Consider the following 18,010-nt stretch of genomic DNA (forward strand, 5'->3'; position numbering starts at 1 on the left):
GTTTCTCATGACAATATCAGCTGGTTCTTTTGCACAGAAGAATCTGAAATGCCCCGCACGGCCCGAAAGCAGAAGTCTTATTGGCACTAAGAGTTATTCACATTCCACGTGGACAGACTTTCATTCATTTTGATCCCCTTCTTTCCTCTTCCGTAAACAATTGCAAAAATATATATAACCAGATGTATTAAATTGTATTCAATGATTATTAAATTATGTTGACTTTTCTTTAGCTTTGTACTGGGTTAAAATACTGAACTAAATTATAGAAAATAGTTGAACTTAACCTCGCTCAGAGACGATTCAGTTTCTTGAGCAACACAAAAAATATATAACGATGACACTGGTCGACAAAAGCGAAAAAAAAAGTTGCCTAAAAATTAAAAAAAGAATGCCCTTAAAAGATTACAGCTTTTTACCCTACTGTGAATGTTGATCCTCCTAGAGAATGCAGAAGTGCGTCGAAAGACCGCAGAGTGATTGTTTGCTGGGTTCGTCGCTTCTACATTAGCTTACAGGAAAATTCTTTTAAGTCCCTAAAAAACTTTGCTAGGGGCAGCAAATTTCACAGGAATTTGTGCCAGTTTGAGCTCCATGGCAAATCCTGTGTAAAGTCAAGGATTTTTGTTCATGAAGAAACATGTAAAATACAATCAGAAATCATTTTCCTTCATGAAATCATTGCGTACCACATCAAGTAAACAAATAGGTAATTAAAAGGTGTGTTTCATATAACGGTACACACTATCAGATAACAAAGCTGTTTGTTTTGCATAAGACAAAGGCTTTTCCCCTCGTTATCTGACTCACCCGGCTGATAAGATCATGAGCGCGCTCTAGTCATTGTTTAAACCAAATCAACGATTTGTTATCTTCGATGCACAGCCTCAAACCTTATTATGTTTGGTCCCTCCACACACACTTGCTATGAATAATCGATTTTATGCAACAGCTGGTTTACATTTCAGTATTCAGTCGGTTCAATCCATATACAACGGCTTCTGACTTATTCACATGGAGTTACGTAGTAAAAATCTTGAAAGAAGAGCGATAAAACAAAACTTTTTGTTCCAGATGCTAATGAAATAGAAAGTTCAACTCTAGTGCACCGACGAACGACGAATCGGACAGACTGCCAGCCAGTACCGACAGCTGATTGCGCGTGTGGCCTTTTTCTCGCCTCACGTACCCCCGAAAAGTGGGTCGCTAAAAAAAAAACAAATGCTGAAGAAGCTGTTCGAGCTGTTACGGTTCACTAAAATTTGCGCGTATCGAAACGGGGCCAATAATTACCCCGATGACTGTTACGGGTAAATTTTACATGTATTTTTTTTCTCCTCACCATTTTCAATCTGCGACCAAACAGCAACACTGCCGGTACCCGGATAACTGTCCCATAATGAAAAACAACATGTTGAGAAAACGGCGATTTAATATTATCCGTGAATTTTCGGATTTCCAGCAATGACATCCAGAACCAATTACCATAACAGTTACATGGCACCACAAGTTTATCATTGAGAACAAAAAAACATGGCTGGAATTGGGTCTACGTTATATAACTTGAAAAAAAGACAAAATGGGACAAAGTATGCGGGTACATTTCGAAAGTACTCGCATATTTTGTCCCATCACATATAAATTCAACCAGCAACCGGCAGTATCATTGGCAACGTAGATTGTACTACAGAAAAGACAACATTAGTGCTCATTTCAAGATGGCTTGACAAAGTATTTTTTTTTAATTCTTTTAGCACCAATATTTAGTGGTTAATTTGTGGTTTCGAAATCCAATTTGTGGTAATTTGTGGTTGGGTAATTTCTGAAGAATTTTTAGAAAACTGAGTCAAGCCATCTCTGAAAATGATTTCGCTTCAAATGAATCGGACAACGATGATATATACATCAATCGAAAGCTCTTAATTTGTGGTCCACGAAAATGTAGTTTTTGTAGGCATACTTCATATAAAAATAATCAAAAAACTATTATTTAAATTTTTGAACATTGTTTACCTCTTGTTATCAACACCGACCGTACGCAGCGTTGGATGAGCATAGTACTGGCACCTGCCGATGTTAGTGCTAGTTGGTTATCTAGAACATATCGACAGTCGTTCATATATACGACATACAGTTGTCGCTGCCGTTGAAAGCTTTTTTTTGTTTTATTATTTAGGGGGCAGTTGTAGTAGCATATTCCTGAGACGAGAAAATATCGAATTTTGATTCTAGTCAGGACTCACACCTTTGGGCATGCGTTTCAACCGTTCCCTACAGTTCTAAAGCCCATTCCCGACCTTCAGGCATCATTCCGGTTTCTAAAATACCCAACAGTCGAATACAGTTGCGTAGTTGGTTACCAAAATATTATTATATTTATCGAAACAAAAAATTGTTCTTTATTATTATCAGGCTGTAATTTATTCCAAGAGTTAAAACGTATGTGCTAATAGATTTTAACATATAATAGATTTTGTATGAGAAAGACCAGATCACCCCCCTAGGTGTATTAATTTCGGTTTTTTTTTTTTTTCAAATAATCGGTAGAAGGCAAAACTACATTTCCGGAAATGATTCGACCGAAGATCGACATTTGCATTTCGCAGCAAATCTGCACATATAGTATCCCTGCTGTTTACTAGAGATGGTCGGGTACGGGTATTTTTACCCGAAACCCGTACCCGACGGGTTCGGGTCGGGTTTCGGGTAACGTAAAAAAATATTTTACGGATTCGGGTCGGGTACGGGTAATTTAAAAACCAAGGCTTCGGGTTCGGGTCGGGTACGGGTTTGAAAAATTCTCAATTGGTCGGGTACGGGTAATTTGATTTTCGTGCATTATGAGAATTTAATTTTTGACATTTCAAACCTAGGTGTTTTCTTAGTGTCGATAGTCGGAAAGATCGAACAAGAAATTGCCCATTCTCACTCAACGAGAGATCGGCCAATACCTATTCTGACAGTTATCGGCAGTGTTTGCACCAAGGGAATGACATCATGCTATCTCTTTCTAATGTGAAAGTCAATAGTTCTTCCTGCAACCGTTTTGAGTTAAATGGAATTTTTGCCAGGCTTTTTTCATATCTGTAAGGAAAACCGCGGAGCATTGCACAGTAAGGCAACTAAATACAAAGGCTGGTTAAGTAAAAAAAAGTGTGGATAAATGCGACAAAAATATGGTATTTACCTAATTTTGGGGTGCTGAACAGCAATCTCCATTCCATTTTTTATTTGGGGCCGTCCATAAAGTGCGTGACCTAATTATTAATGATTTTGGCACATTTCCCCTTAGCCACAGGGCGTTCTCCTCACAGAAACAAATTACGTAGCTTTTGCACAACCCCTCAAATTAACCTAATTTTGCGAAAAAACAATTTTTTTTTTAATTAAAACAAAATAGGTAATACAAACTAACTACGAATCAACTTTTTCTTTGACACCAAAAAAATCCAAGCTATCATTGAAGCTGTTTCAAAGTAATGAATTTTTTTTTAAACATATGTCAAAAAACGTCAGTACGCCAAACTTCGAAAAGTCATAAAAAAAACAGATCTCATGATATTGCACCCACATTTTGGATTTAGGCACTTGAATGTTATAGCAATCAAGGAAAAATACTATGAAACAGCTGACGTAAAAAAATTTCAGGCGGATGGCCACCGATTCCCTACTGTGCATTGAGATGTTTGGTACGAAGCAAATATGTATATGAGATTTGACAGCGATAGCATAGTCTTTGTTTGCACTGTGATCAGGGAAGTACAGAAATATCTGTGTTATACCGATTTTTAGATTGAATCGATGATACCGAATCTGTACTAAAAAATTACAGGTTTTTGGCAAATGCAAATGAATTACAGTGAAACCTCCAGGAGTCGATATCGAAGGGACCATCGACTCAAGGAAATATCGACTCATAGAATAAATTTTTGAAGACGTCAGTTATTCATAGAATAAATTGCATAGAGTTGTGCACACTACTTCTTGTTCTTTTAAACTCAAGATATTAATCATAGCCAATACATGTTGCTCCGCGAATCGATCCGGACCGATTGTTTCCGATATAGCTGCGAATTTGTTTGATAGAGATTGATAGAGATTTTATTTTATTTATTTTTTGGTTGATCATTTAAAATCACAAGTCTAGAAAAATAATGTAAAAATGGCAGTGGTGGGCACCGCTCACCGAAAATTTAGCGACGCTAATCGCTAAGTCGCTAACCGGAAAATTTAGCTCGATAATCGGTAAACGCTAAACCCACATTAGCGGAACTTTCGCTAATCGCTAACTTTTTAATATGTAAATTGCCATATCGCTATATTTATGCTCGTGTTTTGTAAGATTTGAACCACTTTGATCTGTTTTGATTAAACAAACGGAAACAATTACTTACAAAAATAACAAAAGTTATTTAGCCTGCATTGAAAATAGATACTCTTAGGAATGTTTTCATAAAAATTCAATTATTATCTGAATCGAAAAAGTAGAACCAAAGTTGTCATAATTTCAAGCGCATTGCAATTTACCAAAGTTCTTGGTGTGGCGAAAATTCAATCTAGACCTTGTGCTTGTTCTTCAAAATGCTCCTGTGGCTTGTACGATAACTGGAACTCCATTCTAGGGTAAAAAAAAACTGACAAAAGTAACTTTCCCAGAAAAGTATGTTCATCTATCGAAGCAATTTGCGTACGCCATCAGCAATTAACAGTTTTTCTGAATATTTCTATTGTCGCTTCTCTACAAAATTTAGCGAATTAGCGATTAGCGTTTCGAAACCAAAATTTTAGCGACGCTAACAGTTTCGCTAACCAGCTCAAAAATTAGCGAAATCGCTAAATCGCTAACTAAATTTTAGCGTCGCTAATTAGCGAATTAGCGGAATGGTGTCCACCACTGAAAAATGGCAATAATATGTCACATATTATGTATTAAATAATGATGTTTTTTAATAAAATTGTATTAAATTGCAGTTTTGGAGAAAAAATATACCCTGTAGAAGTAACTTTTCCTCTGGTAACAAGAGTTAAAAATAATCATAAGAAATAAGGACATTTTCATATATCCGTTGATTTTTTTTTCACTGTGATCCAGTATCTCTTGATATCATGTGTCAAAATTAGCAAATGTTAAAATGAGTTGTGAGCATCTAATCATATGTCTTTATTTGAGAGGCTTTTAGCTGGTTCGTCTCTGCTATCAAATGATTTCTTGTCCGAATCACAATTTTAGTTAGATACTAAAAAGCAAGATTTTTTGCTTACTGTCAAGCATACGGTATTATTGCCCTAGAGTTTGTTGTTTCGCTAACAAAAATTAATAAGAATCCGGTCCAGCCTATCACATTTGGACAACAGTCATCATATTATTCCTCGATTTCTTAATGTTCTACATCCTCAACGCGAATTGAGATTCCATTTACTTTTTCACGTCAGAAGAACTTGGAATTTGAAAACAACATCGGCTCATAGAAACCAAACAACTAGCATAGTTACCATGCGGGACCATCGAGCGAAGGAGGTATCGAGTAATAGAAATATCGACTACTGGGAGTGAATTTGTATGGGAAATCGAAGGGACAGAAAATATCATCGAGTATGAGAAAATATCGACTCATAGAATATCGACTCATGGAGGTTTGACTGTAATAAATTTTTCTCAAGTTATAACTTTATTATAATACTAAGATTTCAGGTTGCTGCGATGTTCACATAAAACTCGTCGTTTTTTTAACTTTACCAGACATGCACTTTTCATAGTGGACCTCTTCCTTATAGTGGACCATCCGCCTGGAACTCTGGGTTCATTAACATGCGTTCACATTCACACTCGGTTTTTGTCTAACTCCGGCCATCATTTCGAGAAACCACATATGACAATTCGTGCATATAACGTGCGAGGTACCCAGGTATTTAAAAAAAAAAATCCAGGACGGGTCGGGTACGGGTCGGGTTCAAACAATTTCGGCGTTGTTTTCTTTCGGGTACGGGTCGGGTACGAGTAGTTGAAATAGATATTTTTCGGATTCGGGTCGGGTACGGGTATTTTAAACAAACCAGACTACGGGTTCGGGTCGGATACGGGTTTGAAAATTTTCGATTAGTCGGGTACGGGTCGGGCACGGGTAACAAATTTCCCATACCCGACCATCTCTACGGTTTCACCTAGTAATACTCAGAGGAAGAGATTCGCGGTGAAAAAAATCGCCAATTCGGCAACTGGGTTTCATATGTCAGAGGTGCCAGATCTCTTCTCAAAGCGCAATGTTGACTAACATTCGACTTGTATAATCGGTAGTGACGGTGAAAGTCCTTAAGAATAGTGAAGTGCTTCGCAAAAACTGTTAAGGTGATATATTTTATGTTTATGTTTAATTTTATACACCTTCACTTATTTTGTTACCTATACACAAGGTTTGTTGAGCTCCGGGTAAAAATCACTCACAGCATTCTTAATTCATTCATTGGCAATAGAACAAAAAATCGTATAGAAATAAACACGTTCTTTTTTGTACCTTATTGCAATACCTCTCAATGTGGTGTTACCATTCTTGTTCGTTTGGCTCCAATTTTGACGGTTCGTTTGGCTCACCGCATATCTCTCCCTCTGAGTATTTCTAGTTTCACCACACACACCTCTTGATGGTCTACCAGCGTACGCGTACGGTCGGTGTTGACAACAAGAGGTAAACAATGTTCAAACATTTAAATAATAGTTTTTTAATTATTTTATTATGCAGTATGCCTACAAAAACTACATTTTCGTGAACCACAAATAAAGATCTTTCGATTGATGTATATATCATCGTTGTCCGATTCATTTGAAGCGAAATCATTTTCAGAGATGGCTTGACTCAGTTTTCTGAAAATTTCTCAGAAATTACTCAACCACAAATTACCACAAATTGGATTTCGAAACCACAAATTAACCACTAAATATTGGTGCTATAAGAATTAAAAAAAAAATACTTTGTCAAGCCATCTTGAAATGAGCAACATTAGTTTAGTTAATTAATTGGCATACTTCTATATGCCTAAAATAATCCGATATACACTAATCTGGAGCAAAATTATATGTTTGCAGTTTGTACCACTATGCAGTGGGACTGTAATGCGGGTACTTTCAATATGGGACAAAAACAACTTGGCATTTTTTCCATGTTTTTCCATACAAAAGTATCAATTTTTTTTTCCAGAAAATATGATAACAATTAAGTCGATTCCCGATGATAACTCAACAGTGACCAAAATCAGTATGGGACAGTTATGCGGGTACCGGCAGAACAGGCGATGGATTGAAAAGTAAAACCCACTGCAGCGGAACCTGTTCCGCAGTAGCGGGAAATCACTTTCCACCGTATAATCTCAATTTCGCATTGCTTGCAGCTGAAAGTGCTCTCGGAATGTGTACTACCTGGTTCCGCCCACGGTGTTTACTGACGTAAAAGAAAAAAAAAATACAGAAGATTGTTTGCAGCCTCCTCGAACTTTGGTTAGATAATGTTGAGTTTGGTTTCAGGTGCCGGTTTACCCCGAGTGATACCGGGAAGAGAGATTTCAGACGGGCAAACGATTCCAGTCCAGTGTTATTTTACCTTGTCAAAAGCAGACAAAACAGCGAATCGCTCGACTCAACAAAATCGTAAAAAGAAAACCTCCAACTATGTATACTGCAGCTATTAATGGGAATACCCCACCGTGCAATCGCACCGGTAATTGTCGTACATGATGTAAGCTGTTGGTGTGGTATTTTCGGTACGTTGTGCCACTTGAGTGGAGCTTTCTCGTTAATTAAGCTTATTACTTTGTCTTGTTTTTCAAATTTCGTCTTCGAAAAGGTGGCAGCATTTTAACAGCGTGAAATTAACTTCGAAGTTCGAACTTGATTGAGTTTTGCAAAAAAAAAATCTGCGTTTTATTTCGTCCGGTCTACAAAATAGCATTTCCTCAAGGACGAGTAACCGCACTAGCTTCGAGGCTTGTCACTGGCGACGGCACTGAATTGATGATTGTCCTATACCGTACATGACATGACTGTCGTTTATAATGGGCCTATTATTTTCCGTTTCCTCGTTGTGCAGTACTAAGCAGTACAATCTGTGCGCTGTGAGCGAAATCCCAATCTACAGCTGTGTGACTTTTACCGGAGGAGACATACATATTTATTGTTATCGTCGTTACACACTCCAGCGTAGTGCCGACTTCGCCTTGGGCGTTCAGTTTATTATTCGCTTAAGCGAAAACCGTTTTCGCCAATGCCGGAATCGTTCAATTGTAGGGAATATATGAAACAGAATTTTGGCATTAGTTAAATACTGGCGATAATATATCCGATTTCTTTTAAATTTGTCACTTCCGATTTCGATTAGTTTTTAGCAGTTGTTTATCTATGATAGATACGACATTTCAAGATATAGTCTCGTTATTTATGGTCACGATTATTTTCCTGAAACAGGCCGTGCCTTGACAAATAAATATAATATGTGAAATTGTAATTCTGGAATGAAAAAAATGCGCCGTACTGTGATGCTCACAACAATTCGTTGATACTGTGCAAAACCAATGGATACGAAACTAATCCAATTTCAAACAGAAAAGTTCGGCACGGTCTACTAACAATCTGAATCTGTTCACAATACTTCATAGAAAAGAATGTCTTAATAAAACGACGATTATAGTTCGATGTCATAGCAGAATTTCGAACTTAAAAACTCATGTCTGCTACTGTCAGTTAACGCTACCACGAACAGAATTAGCTTCCAGTCGCACATCGGCAATATGCAACACGCAACACACATTTATTGTGTGAAAATGTCGAAATACAAGAAGCCGAATAAGCGTCATTCGAGGGTAGAATTCATTTTCGCTTTAAGTTCGAAAAACTCTGCAGCCAAGACACGTTGAATGATAGTTGAAACTTATGGCTACGAAATGGCTATTGCAACCTAGAAGACCAGGTGCGTCCTGTAGCAAGAAAAAAAAACGCGGAGCTCTCTCAAGCGGACAAACCATACGTTTGAGCCAAGCGTTGAAAGAAAAACATGCCAGGATAAAGTGATTCTGTTTCACGACAACACTCGATCACATGTTGCTAACGTCGTCAAACATATCTGGAAACGCTAAAATGGGACGTCCTACCTCTCACGCTGCATTCTCCTGACATCAGCGTCGTTTTCGTCGTTTTAATTTCACTTTTTTGTACATTACGACCTTCAAAAGGGTATTACTCAAAAATGTACCGTACGATGATTTTGAAATTTTGACCAGAGATTCAGGACGTCATAACGAATCGAATGGTGTACTCAGATCCTTTGGTGCATTTTTTATAATAACGGTCTGTGGGAGCACCGTGACAGGATGGGGAGCAACTTATGCAGCTTACGGTGTAAGCTTTTATTTTTGTTTTTTGATTTTTTTTTTTACTTTTTGTTTTTTTTATTTTTTTCGATTGATGTTTATTCAATGGTTTCTATATGGTGAACAGTATTTTATATATTCGTGAGACAGCTACTCAATTAAAGTGTTCGTTTCCGCAATTAAATTTCTGATATTAATCAAAATTCAAGAATTTGAGGCCGGTTTTCTTCGACTGATTAAAACAGATGCCACTGACCAAGCCGCTTTTCATCTTTTTTTCTTTGCAAGTTTTGTGAAAAAAAGAATTTTTATACATAAATGACAAATTATACATGTGCTTTCTAATATTGAGCAAGTCCAAGTATTTATTGTTCTAGAAAAAATATATACCGTAAGAAAAAAAATTTCTTCTTGAGAAAAAGTTTAAAGTCTTATTATTAATTGAATATCGACAAAACACTACTTTTTAGATATCTGTTTTTTTACAAAAACTGCATTATATTGTCTAAACATTGATGCTTTTTGGAATATGATAGAATAAAAACTGAAAAGGTTATTTTAAGTTAATTTAAATTTTTTTTTTCGGTTTTTTTACAGAACAAATTACAATCGGCCCTTCTCAGGGCCACAAACTCATGAAGCAATACTGAATTTTTGACGTGGGAAACGTCTTACTTTGACAGGGTGGCATAACATTTCCGCTGAGAACAGGATGCATGTAATGTTACTTTCACTCCTCCCATCCTCCCAGCTTGTCTCGAGGTACGATGCTGGCCTATCAAGCCAGTTGTCGTAGGTTCGAGTCTCGACTCTGGAGAGACTGTTAGTGTCAGTAGGATCGTGGCGCTAGCCCCGCAATTGTCCTGTACACTTAACAGTTGGCTCCGGAGTCTGTGTATAATAAACAGAAGGTCGAGTTCCGAATCGGAATGTAGCACCAAGTAGGGATAGGCGGTACTAGCATCGATACCAGCGATATCGATACTAGAAATCGCGAAACCGAGTATTTTGGCATCGATACTCACCGCGAGGAATGAGTACCGGTATCGATACTTTCTAAACGACGCTTCCTGGAAAAAATAGCAGGTCTGACACCGATATCATCGAAGCATCGACAATCGATACTCCTTCAAACGATACTCCGATACCTGGCATCGAAGTTTATTGAAGTATCGCGATACCAAAGTATCGATACTTTTGTCAGTATCGCTCATCCCTAGCACCAAGGCTTTGCTTTGCTTTAATATTACTTTCGCTAAACAGATCCTGAATACTAATGTCTTAATCGATACACTTATCGTATTTTCCAAACTTTTGATAAAACGATTAGCATATCTACAAAATAAAAGAGGCACACCTTTATTTCAAGTTCTCTCATTTTCCAACCTTCGAAAAATTTTATTTCGTATGTTTGAGTACTAATTTAAGAAAAATAAATCTCATTTCATGCTGTTTTAGAGCTATTATATAAATAGCTCCGCCTTTTTGTCAAGTTCACACAGTTTGTCTCAGTTTCGTAAAACGGAAGTACAGAAAATGATACGAAATAAAATTTTACGCAGATTGGAAAATGAGAGACCAGGAAATAATGGTGTTGCTTTTGCTGTTGGTATTTGTCGTCATACCGCCCCCCCTCCCCCCGTGGTCTTTCGTGGTCTTTTGGCCAACCTACCCCCCCTCTGCGACTTTTTTTATCATTATTTAACTTTCAGTAATTCTATATTTCTAAAATGCAAAAGTTTCATTCTTGACTTGGTGGCAACAATAAATTATAAGTCAGGAAAAAAGACCTCGTGGTTCCCCCACACCCCCGTGCGTGGTCATTCGTGGTCTTTTGACAAACCCCCCGTTCACCTATTTATGACCACTTGGTTCAGGAACGGCCTCTTTGTAGAAGACACAAAACAGATGGCTTCTACAAAGACCGAGTTTTTGCCAGAAAATGTTTAAAAAAATATCATTGTTTTGTACATCCTTAGAATTCTAAATATTACGGCTACTGGCGTTATATCTTCTATAATGTTTTCGGCAAAGTTTTTTGGGATAGTATTATCTACAACTTTCCTGAGGATACCATTCCTCTAAAAGGCAAGACTGAAGAGTTAGATTTTGCGGCGGAGTTTTTAACTAAAACTTGTTGTCATTTTTATATACTAAATATATTGTGAAGATATGTAAATAAAACCAGTATTTGGACAGCAAATGAAAAAAAAACACAGTTTTTAGCTTATTTTTGGCAATAACTCGGTCTTTGTAGGGTGGCAAAGATGATCGAAATATTTTTTTTTTTTGATTTTATCAAATGTTGAATCTCAACTTTTTCTACCTCATGATGATGTACAAAAACATGCGAATTCTTTACAACTTGATTCTTGTTCTGCAAAACATCAATTTCTAATATAACTCCGGAAAAAATCATAGGTTTTGTCCAAGCTTCTGTATGAGCGGCGGAGTTCCAAACTGAAATTTGTTGTCATTTTTTGAAGTTTTCTATATACTGAATATCTTATGAAGATAGTACCTGTGACAATATCGCGGGCTAGCCTGGAAGGCTAATTGCGGTCCCGACCATTGTTTTTGGCACATTTTGCGTGTTGTAGAATAAGTACAACGATACACCGTGCCCCAGTACTGAGTCGAGAAAATTTCCAGCTCAAGAAGATCCTCGACCTGATCGGGAATCGAACCCGACATCACAACCGTGTGTGGAAGAGCTAGCCGACCGACATCGCTAACCACAGAACCACGGAGACTAGATCAAGTACCTGTGTCAAATATTTGGAGATTGAATGAAAAAAGTTCACGATTTTCAGCTCTAGTACCTCTTCGCAAACTAGAAAATTGGACGACAAAACATTCCTACCGACACTTAAACTCATCTAGCCTTTTCTAGTCGAACCTTGAATGGAATTGGTAAATAACAGTAAGAAGTTGTTTTTTCTATTCAATTCTACTTTGTGATATAGTCATCTTGTTATTTTTTTTTCAACTAAGACACTTATTGAAGGATTAGATAACTATTGACAATTGGTGTCTCACAGATTTCTGGTGAAAAATGGTTCCGAATAATACTTTCGCTTTATGTCTTACCAAAATGTACGTGGTTTCGGCACAAAATGCGGCGATACATGAACGTTTCTAACGTTTCTTTTAGCACTATGTGAAAATTATGTAGACGTGATTCTTCATTATAATATACAATATAGGCACGAATATAGTGCTACAATCATCAATTCAGTGCCACCAGAGCGAGCCTTGAAGCGTGCGAATGTCCTTGAAAAACAGCATAGGCGAGATCGCAAATGGTTAATTCTATGTTTGAATGCAAATGAAAATAACACCTTCTAGCAATATGCCAGAATATGCATCTTTTCGAAAAATAAGTCACGTTTTGTTCGCAAATCTTTACGTAACCTTACTTGTGTCACTATGACCTCAATCAGTTTTAATAATCAATGTTTGCACTTATTCCAATGAGATTCGTTCCTGGAAACTACTGTTCCATCACTTACCATCATTGATTTCGCTTGAAAATGTTGTCTTCTTAACCGGTTGAACTATTTTATATTTTTTTACATGAAAAGCTTGCAGCGAAATTGTCGGTTTACAGTTCACGGCCGCTCACTATCAATTGAGATCACGCTGGAAAGAGGAGGTTAAAACTCCTCGGTGTGCACAACAACGGCGCAGTTGTCTCGCCCGATACTTTTGCAGCCAATCAGAGTGGAACAGTTCAGCAGCAGCAGCAGCACCAATAGTATCCACTATATCACAACGAGAATGGTTACGTATAAGGTCAAAGGAAACTTTCACCCGAACGTCTGAGCGGCGGGCGGCTATACTACAATACTCAATGTTTTACAGCCGTATTAAAAGCGAAGCTTTTAGTAAACTGGGAAAATGGACGGTCAACAGTGACACTGTACAATGTCTATTTTAATTTTTTCACCCAGTTGTCAACGGGTGCCTTATCGACCGATACGGGGTGAAGTGCGCTTGTTTGTCCCTGACGCAAACGCAACGGTAATTATCCTGATTGTTGTCCTTTGGCACTGCCTGTGGCAGCGAGCCGACAACTGTTCATGGCTGCACCTTAGGATTTACAAAACTACCCTGACATGAGGTCATCTGCCATTATACAGGATTATATACAGCAGACTGGTCGCGGCTAGTTGGAAAGAGTTCACATATGGTAAAAAAAAGTTCCGACAAGGTCATAGCGAACTGCAGTGACGATGTTGTCTCCTTTCGTCCGCTGCAGTGACATTTGGTAGCCAGTCAAGTCAGTTTTTGACGTGCGAAGTAAAATGATGATCCACTCTAGCCTAGAGATGTCCCTTAAGCTGGAAGTACAAAGTCAGCAGAACAAAGAGTTAATAGCATGAAAATTTAGTGCTCATTCGATGCTCATTTAATGCCATATTGCCGAATTTAATGCTCCATCATTTCTTTGAAAAATGCTGTTGTTTGCGAGCTTGAGAAAATAGTTAGCAGACAATATACGAAAATAGCATTTTTAGCTACAAAACAGTTCTATAACGGTCGGAAACATTTAATGCTCATTAAATGCTCTTGAAAAAACCTGGTTTTCATGATAATTTTATTGATTTTTCTGAATTTTTCAAAAATTTGATAATACATGAATAGCTTTAATTTTTTCAAACATTTTCCTCTGAAAACAATCAGAATCTTTTCGATACGATTAGATACCAATTAAATGCTTCCATATCGGAGCAATTTCAATAACTTAGGTGCATTTTCCATTAAATATATTTGTATCAAAAATATTGTTCTGCTAGCTTAAAAAAATGTTGTTCGAATAATGTTCACGATCCATACAAAATTTTTAGAATTTATATGAGCACGGGGGGGAGGGGGGTCGAAATCTGTCCACGTGGTATGTGGATGGCCCGGAGCATATCCGGCCTCTATTAGCAACAAGTATGAAACTAACTTTCCTTTCCTTCCTTCCTTTGATCTACGTTCTGGGCCGGCAGGCGTCGGTACTGATCAGCATGCAGGGATCATTGGAGATGCACATCGAATAGCAAAATCCCAAGCAATAATTGATAAATTCGATGTGCAATTCTGGTCGATCCTGGTCAGTAACGAAGTGGCAACCGGTGGTGATCAATCAAGCTCAAGCTCAAGCTCAAGATCGTTTATTTTTCGATTTGTTTTTTTTTCGATCTTTAAAAAAAAAATTTTTTCAGCGTGCAGAACTTTTTTTATGCAATTTTGAGTGATTGTTAAGTATCGTGTACCATTTCCAATGTTGTCTTATCGGCTTTTGAATGGTTGCGTGCGTGATCGGAGTACAACCAGATCGAACCAAGCACTAAAAACATGATTTCGAGTAATCGGTGTTCAATGTTTTTGGGATTTTTTGTTATTAGGGCTTATTACATAAAACGAGGCGAGCGGCGGGTTACTTGCCTAACCAATTTTGATATTGCAGATGGCTGAATTTTGGACAAGTAGCTGGTCTGCGAAACTGTTCAACTCAGCTGTCACCAACATGTTTCACTCGCATTCTCTAATTCGACATTTTGCTCGCTTCGTCTTCTGTAATATGCCCCATATCATTATGAACTATTTAAATGATTTCTATTCTTCATGAATAACAGATTATTCATTCTCACGTACACTGCCTATAATCGCATATCAGTCCCACCTTAATTTTCATCATGTTGAGAAAACAACGCGTAAGGCTATTTTTCTTGCTTAAGTTATTTCAGTTGTTGAGCGTGGTTTATTCCCATATTTTCGACATAATATAATGAAATAGAGATTTACCATAACTTCTCTAAAAAATGACAAGCATGCAGGTGGGACTGGTATGCGATTATAGGCAGTACACTGGTTGTAATACCTCAAAGCAGTTTCACTTGCTGCCGTTTCAAAAACAAGAATAAAATTGAATTGTTTTGAGGCTGTCTTTTGTATAGAGTTGCAATGAGATAGCTCAATTTAGCCACTGCGGCTACGAAGAGGTTTTAGACGAGGACCAATAGTGCATTCCCGGTTAACTAGGTTTAATAGGAACAATTTTCTGAAGTTTGCAGTACCGTAGAAAATTTTACAATCGATTGCTGCAATTGGTAGGACTTGAGCGAAAAATATGGTGATTCAGGCTCACTGGCTCAAACATTCTTCAAATAGATGCTAAAATACACGCAGTAAACTTTGAGGCTGAGCTTAAGTCAAAAGAGGTTAATAATGTTTGTCCATGCCATTTATTGATAACTGAATATTGTTTTTCAACATGGCAAATTTTTGATTTTGTTCTGAATGATTTACTGTAATATTTAAAATCATTATGAGGTGATTTATTTGCAACTATACATGATAATTTTTATCGCTATACTGCTAGCCACACACGCTATATAGCTAGCCACGCACGCTGTAGATATGAACACACACGCTATATACCAAGCCACACACGCTATAGACATGCACGCGCTATAAAGCTAGCCACGCACGCTAGCGACACACGCTATATATTCACACGCGTTATATATATGCACACACCCTATATACATACACGCTGGATGATGGTGGCTTCTCAAACTACCTGGCGGTGCGAGTCTCATTCAGTTTCTGGCTATATTCCCAAGTCCCAACTATATACCCAACGATATCTGAATTGGGTTACCGCTGGTGCTCCACGCCGACTTTGCCCACTGCCATCGCTGCTACTGTCCGCCGCTCCTGCCCGCTGCTAGTAAACTGAGCTTGCTTGAGGAAAAGCAGTCTCTTATATAGCCCAACGAGTGCATTCCCGACTAACTAGGTACTCCATTCTGTCATCCTAGGAAAAGGCTGCGAGGGACCAATCAAAGGTCAACATTTACGTTTCGACAAGGTTCCACAATTTTCAATAGTACAATTTTCGATTGCTGCAAAAATGACGGAAATCGGTTGGAAACTGACTGAGTTTAAAACGTTTAAAATTAAACAATTTTCGTGACGCTCTCGATTTTCGTTTTTGGGTCCCTGTATTGAAGTTGGACCCCTGTATATATTACCATAAGACGTATTCTACGTCAAAAATATGGCGCTTGGTTCAGTTAATTTCACAGCGCCGCAAAAAAGAGCTTTGAAAGATCGATTCAACAGAAATAGATCCTGCAGCTTCGATTTTACAGGTGGATCGATCCTGGGACCGCTCAGCTGAATCGATCCTGAAGATTGATCTTTCCCTGTAGATCGCCCAATCCCTTATTTCGTCCCCTTTTTAATAACAATAACTTCTCTGGCCATTTTCTAGCAACTGTTAGTTCCTTTTTTCGATTTGTTGGGTACTTTTTGGTCACTTTTTACATCAACTGCTTATACTAATTGTATCAAAAGGATTCTGATTGTTTTCAGAGGAAAATGTTTGAAAAAATTAAAGCTATTCATGTATTATTATTTTTTTGAAAAATTTAGAAAAAATCAATAAAACTATCATGAAAATCTGGGTTTTTCAAGAGCATTTAATGAGCATTAAATTATTGTGACCATTCTACAACCGTTGTTTCTGGCCAATGTTCTGCTAATTTTTTTCTTAAGCTAGCAGAACAATATTTTTGAAAAAAATATATTTAATAAAAAATGCACCTAAGTTATTGAAACTGCTCGCATATGGAAGCATTTAATTGGTGTCTAATCGTATCAAAAGGATTCTGATTGTTTTCAGAGGGAATGTTTGAAAAAATTGAAGCTATTCATGTATTAACTATTATTATCATATTATTGAAAAATTTATACAAAATCAATAAAATTATCATGAAAATCAGGTTTTTTCAAGTTTGTTTTGTGACTAAAAATGCTATTTTCGTATATTGTCTGCTAGCTATTTTTTAAAGCTAGCAAACAAGAGCAATTTTCAAAGAAATGATGGAGCATTAAATTCGGCGATATGGCATTAAATGAGCATCGAATGAGCACTAAATTTTCATACTATTAACTATTTGTTCTGCTGACTTTGTACTTCCAGCTTAAGGGACATAGCCTAGAGTACAAAGCTTAATTTCTTCTGTTTCAGGAAGGAAGTTTTGGCTGGTGAAGCAAGCGAGCGTGTAAACTTCCCCCCAAGAAGAACCGAAATTCGATCCACATGTCGTGTAGACATCGTTTAACGCGTGCGACGTGTTTTGGTTTAAACTCGTAACGAGACGACGATGGAAACGCTGGAAATAATTGTATAATGTAATCCGCCAAATTGTTTCGTTTGTATTGGGCCCACGTATGTGCGTGTGCGTGCGCGAACAGGAAGGCAACAGCGAGACGACCTCGGAACAATTTTATGGGTAATTATAGACACATGGCTGCTATAATAGCAAAAGTTAGGTACCCTTACAAAGGTGTCGGAATGGTTGCCTTTTTGGCGTACAGATTGGTTTATGTTACGTGTTGAACAGCTATGGAGTAGGGTAATGGACGAAAAAACGGTTAAGTCACGCTATGCTTAAATCAAGTAGGCTGTCAGTAATTATTAACTGTCTTATTAAAATTTATCAAAAAAGTAGATTGAAATCTACAAAAAACCATCAACTTTCTATTACGAAACAATATAGAAAACATCGAATTTCACAGAGTAGTACACTTCAGATTCGTTTTTCTCGAATTGATAAATATGTCACTTGGTCCGGACTGATTTAACACCGACTTC

The 18,010-nt window shown here is 37.5% G+C and overlaps 1 protein-coding gene across 2 annotated transcripts in view; it reads right to left on the reverse strand.

Moving 5' to 3' along the window:
* Positions 1 to 18,010, reverse strand: part of LOC129732687 (lateral signaling target protein 2 homolog) — a 69,020-nt gene that overhangs the window by 14,952 nt on the left and 36,058 nt on the right. The window contains exon 1 of one of the 2 annotated variants that reach the window (XM_055693810.1): positions 12,867 to 13,094. The exons of the other annotated variant lie outside the window; for it this stretch is intronic. Within the exon in view, the coding sequence (XP_055549785.1) occupies positions 12,867 to 12,872 (6 nt within the window). The 5' untranslated portion in view covers positions 12,873 to 13,094. Of the gene's footprint in view, positions 1 to 12,866; positions 13,095 to 18,010 lie in introns of those variants that run through there. 2 annotated transcript variants of the gene reach the window in all.

The sequence above is a fragment of the Wyeomyia smithii genome, chromosome 1 (assembly GCF_029784165.1).
Source record: "Wyeomyia smithii strain HCP4-BCI-WySm-NY-G18 chromosome 1, ASM2978416v1, whole genome shotgun sequence".
Taxonomy (NCBI): Eukaryota; Metazoa; Arthropoda; class Insecta; order Diptera; family Culicidae; genus Wyeomyia; species Wyeomyia smithii.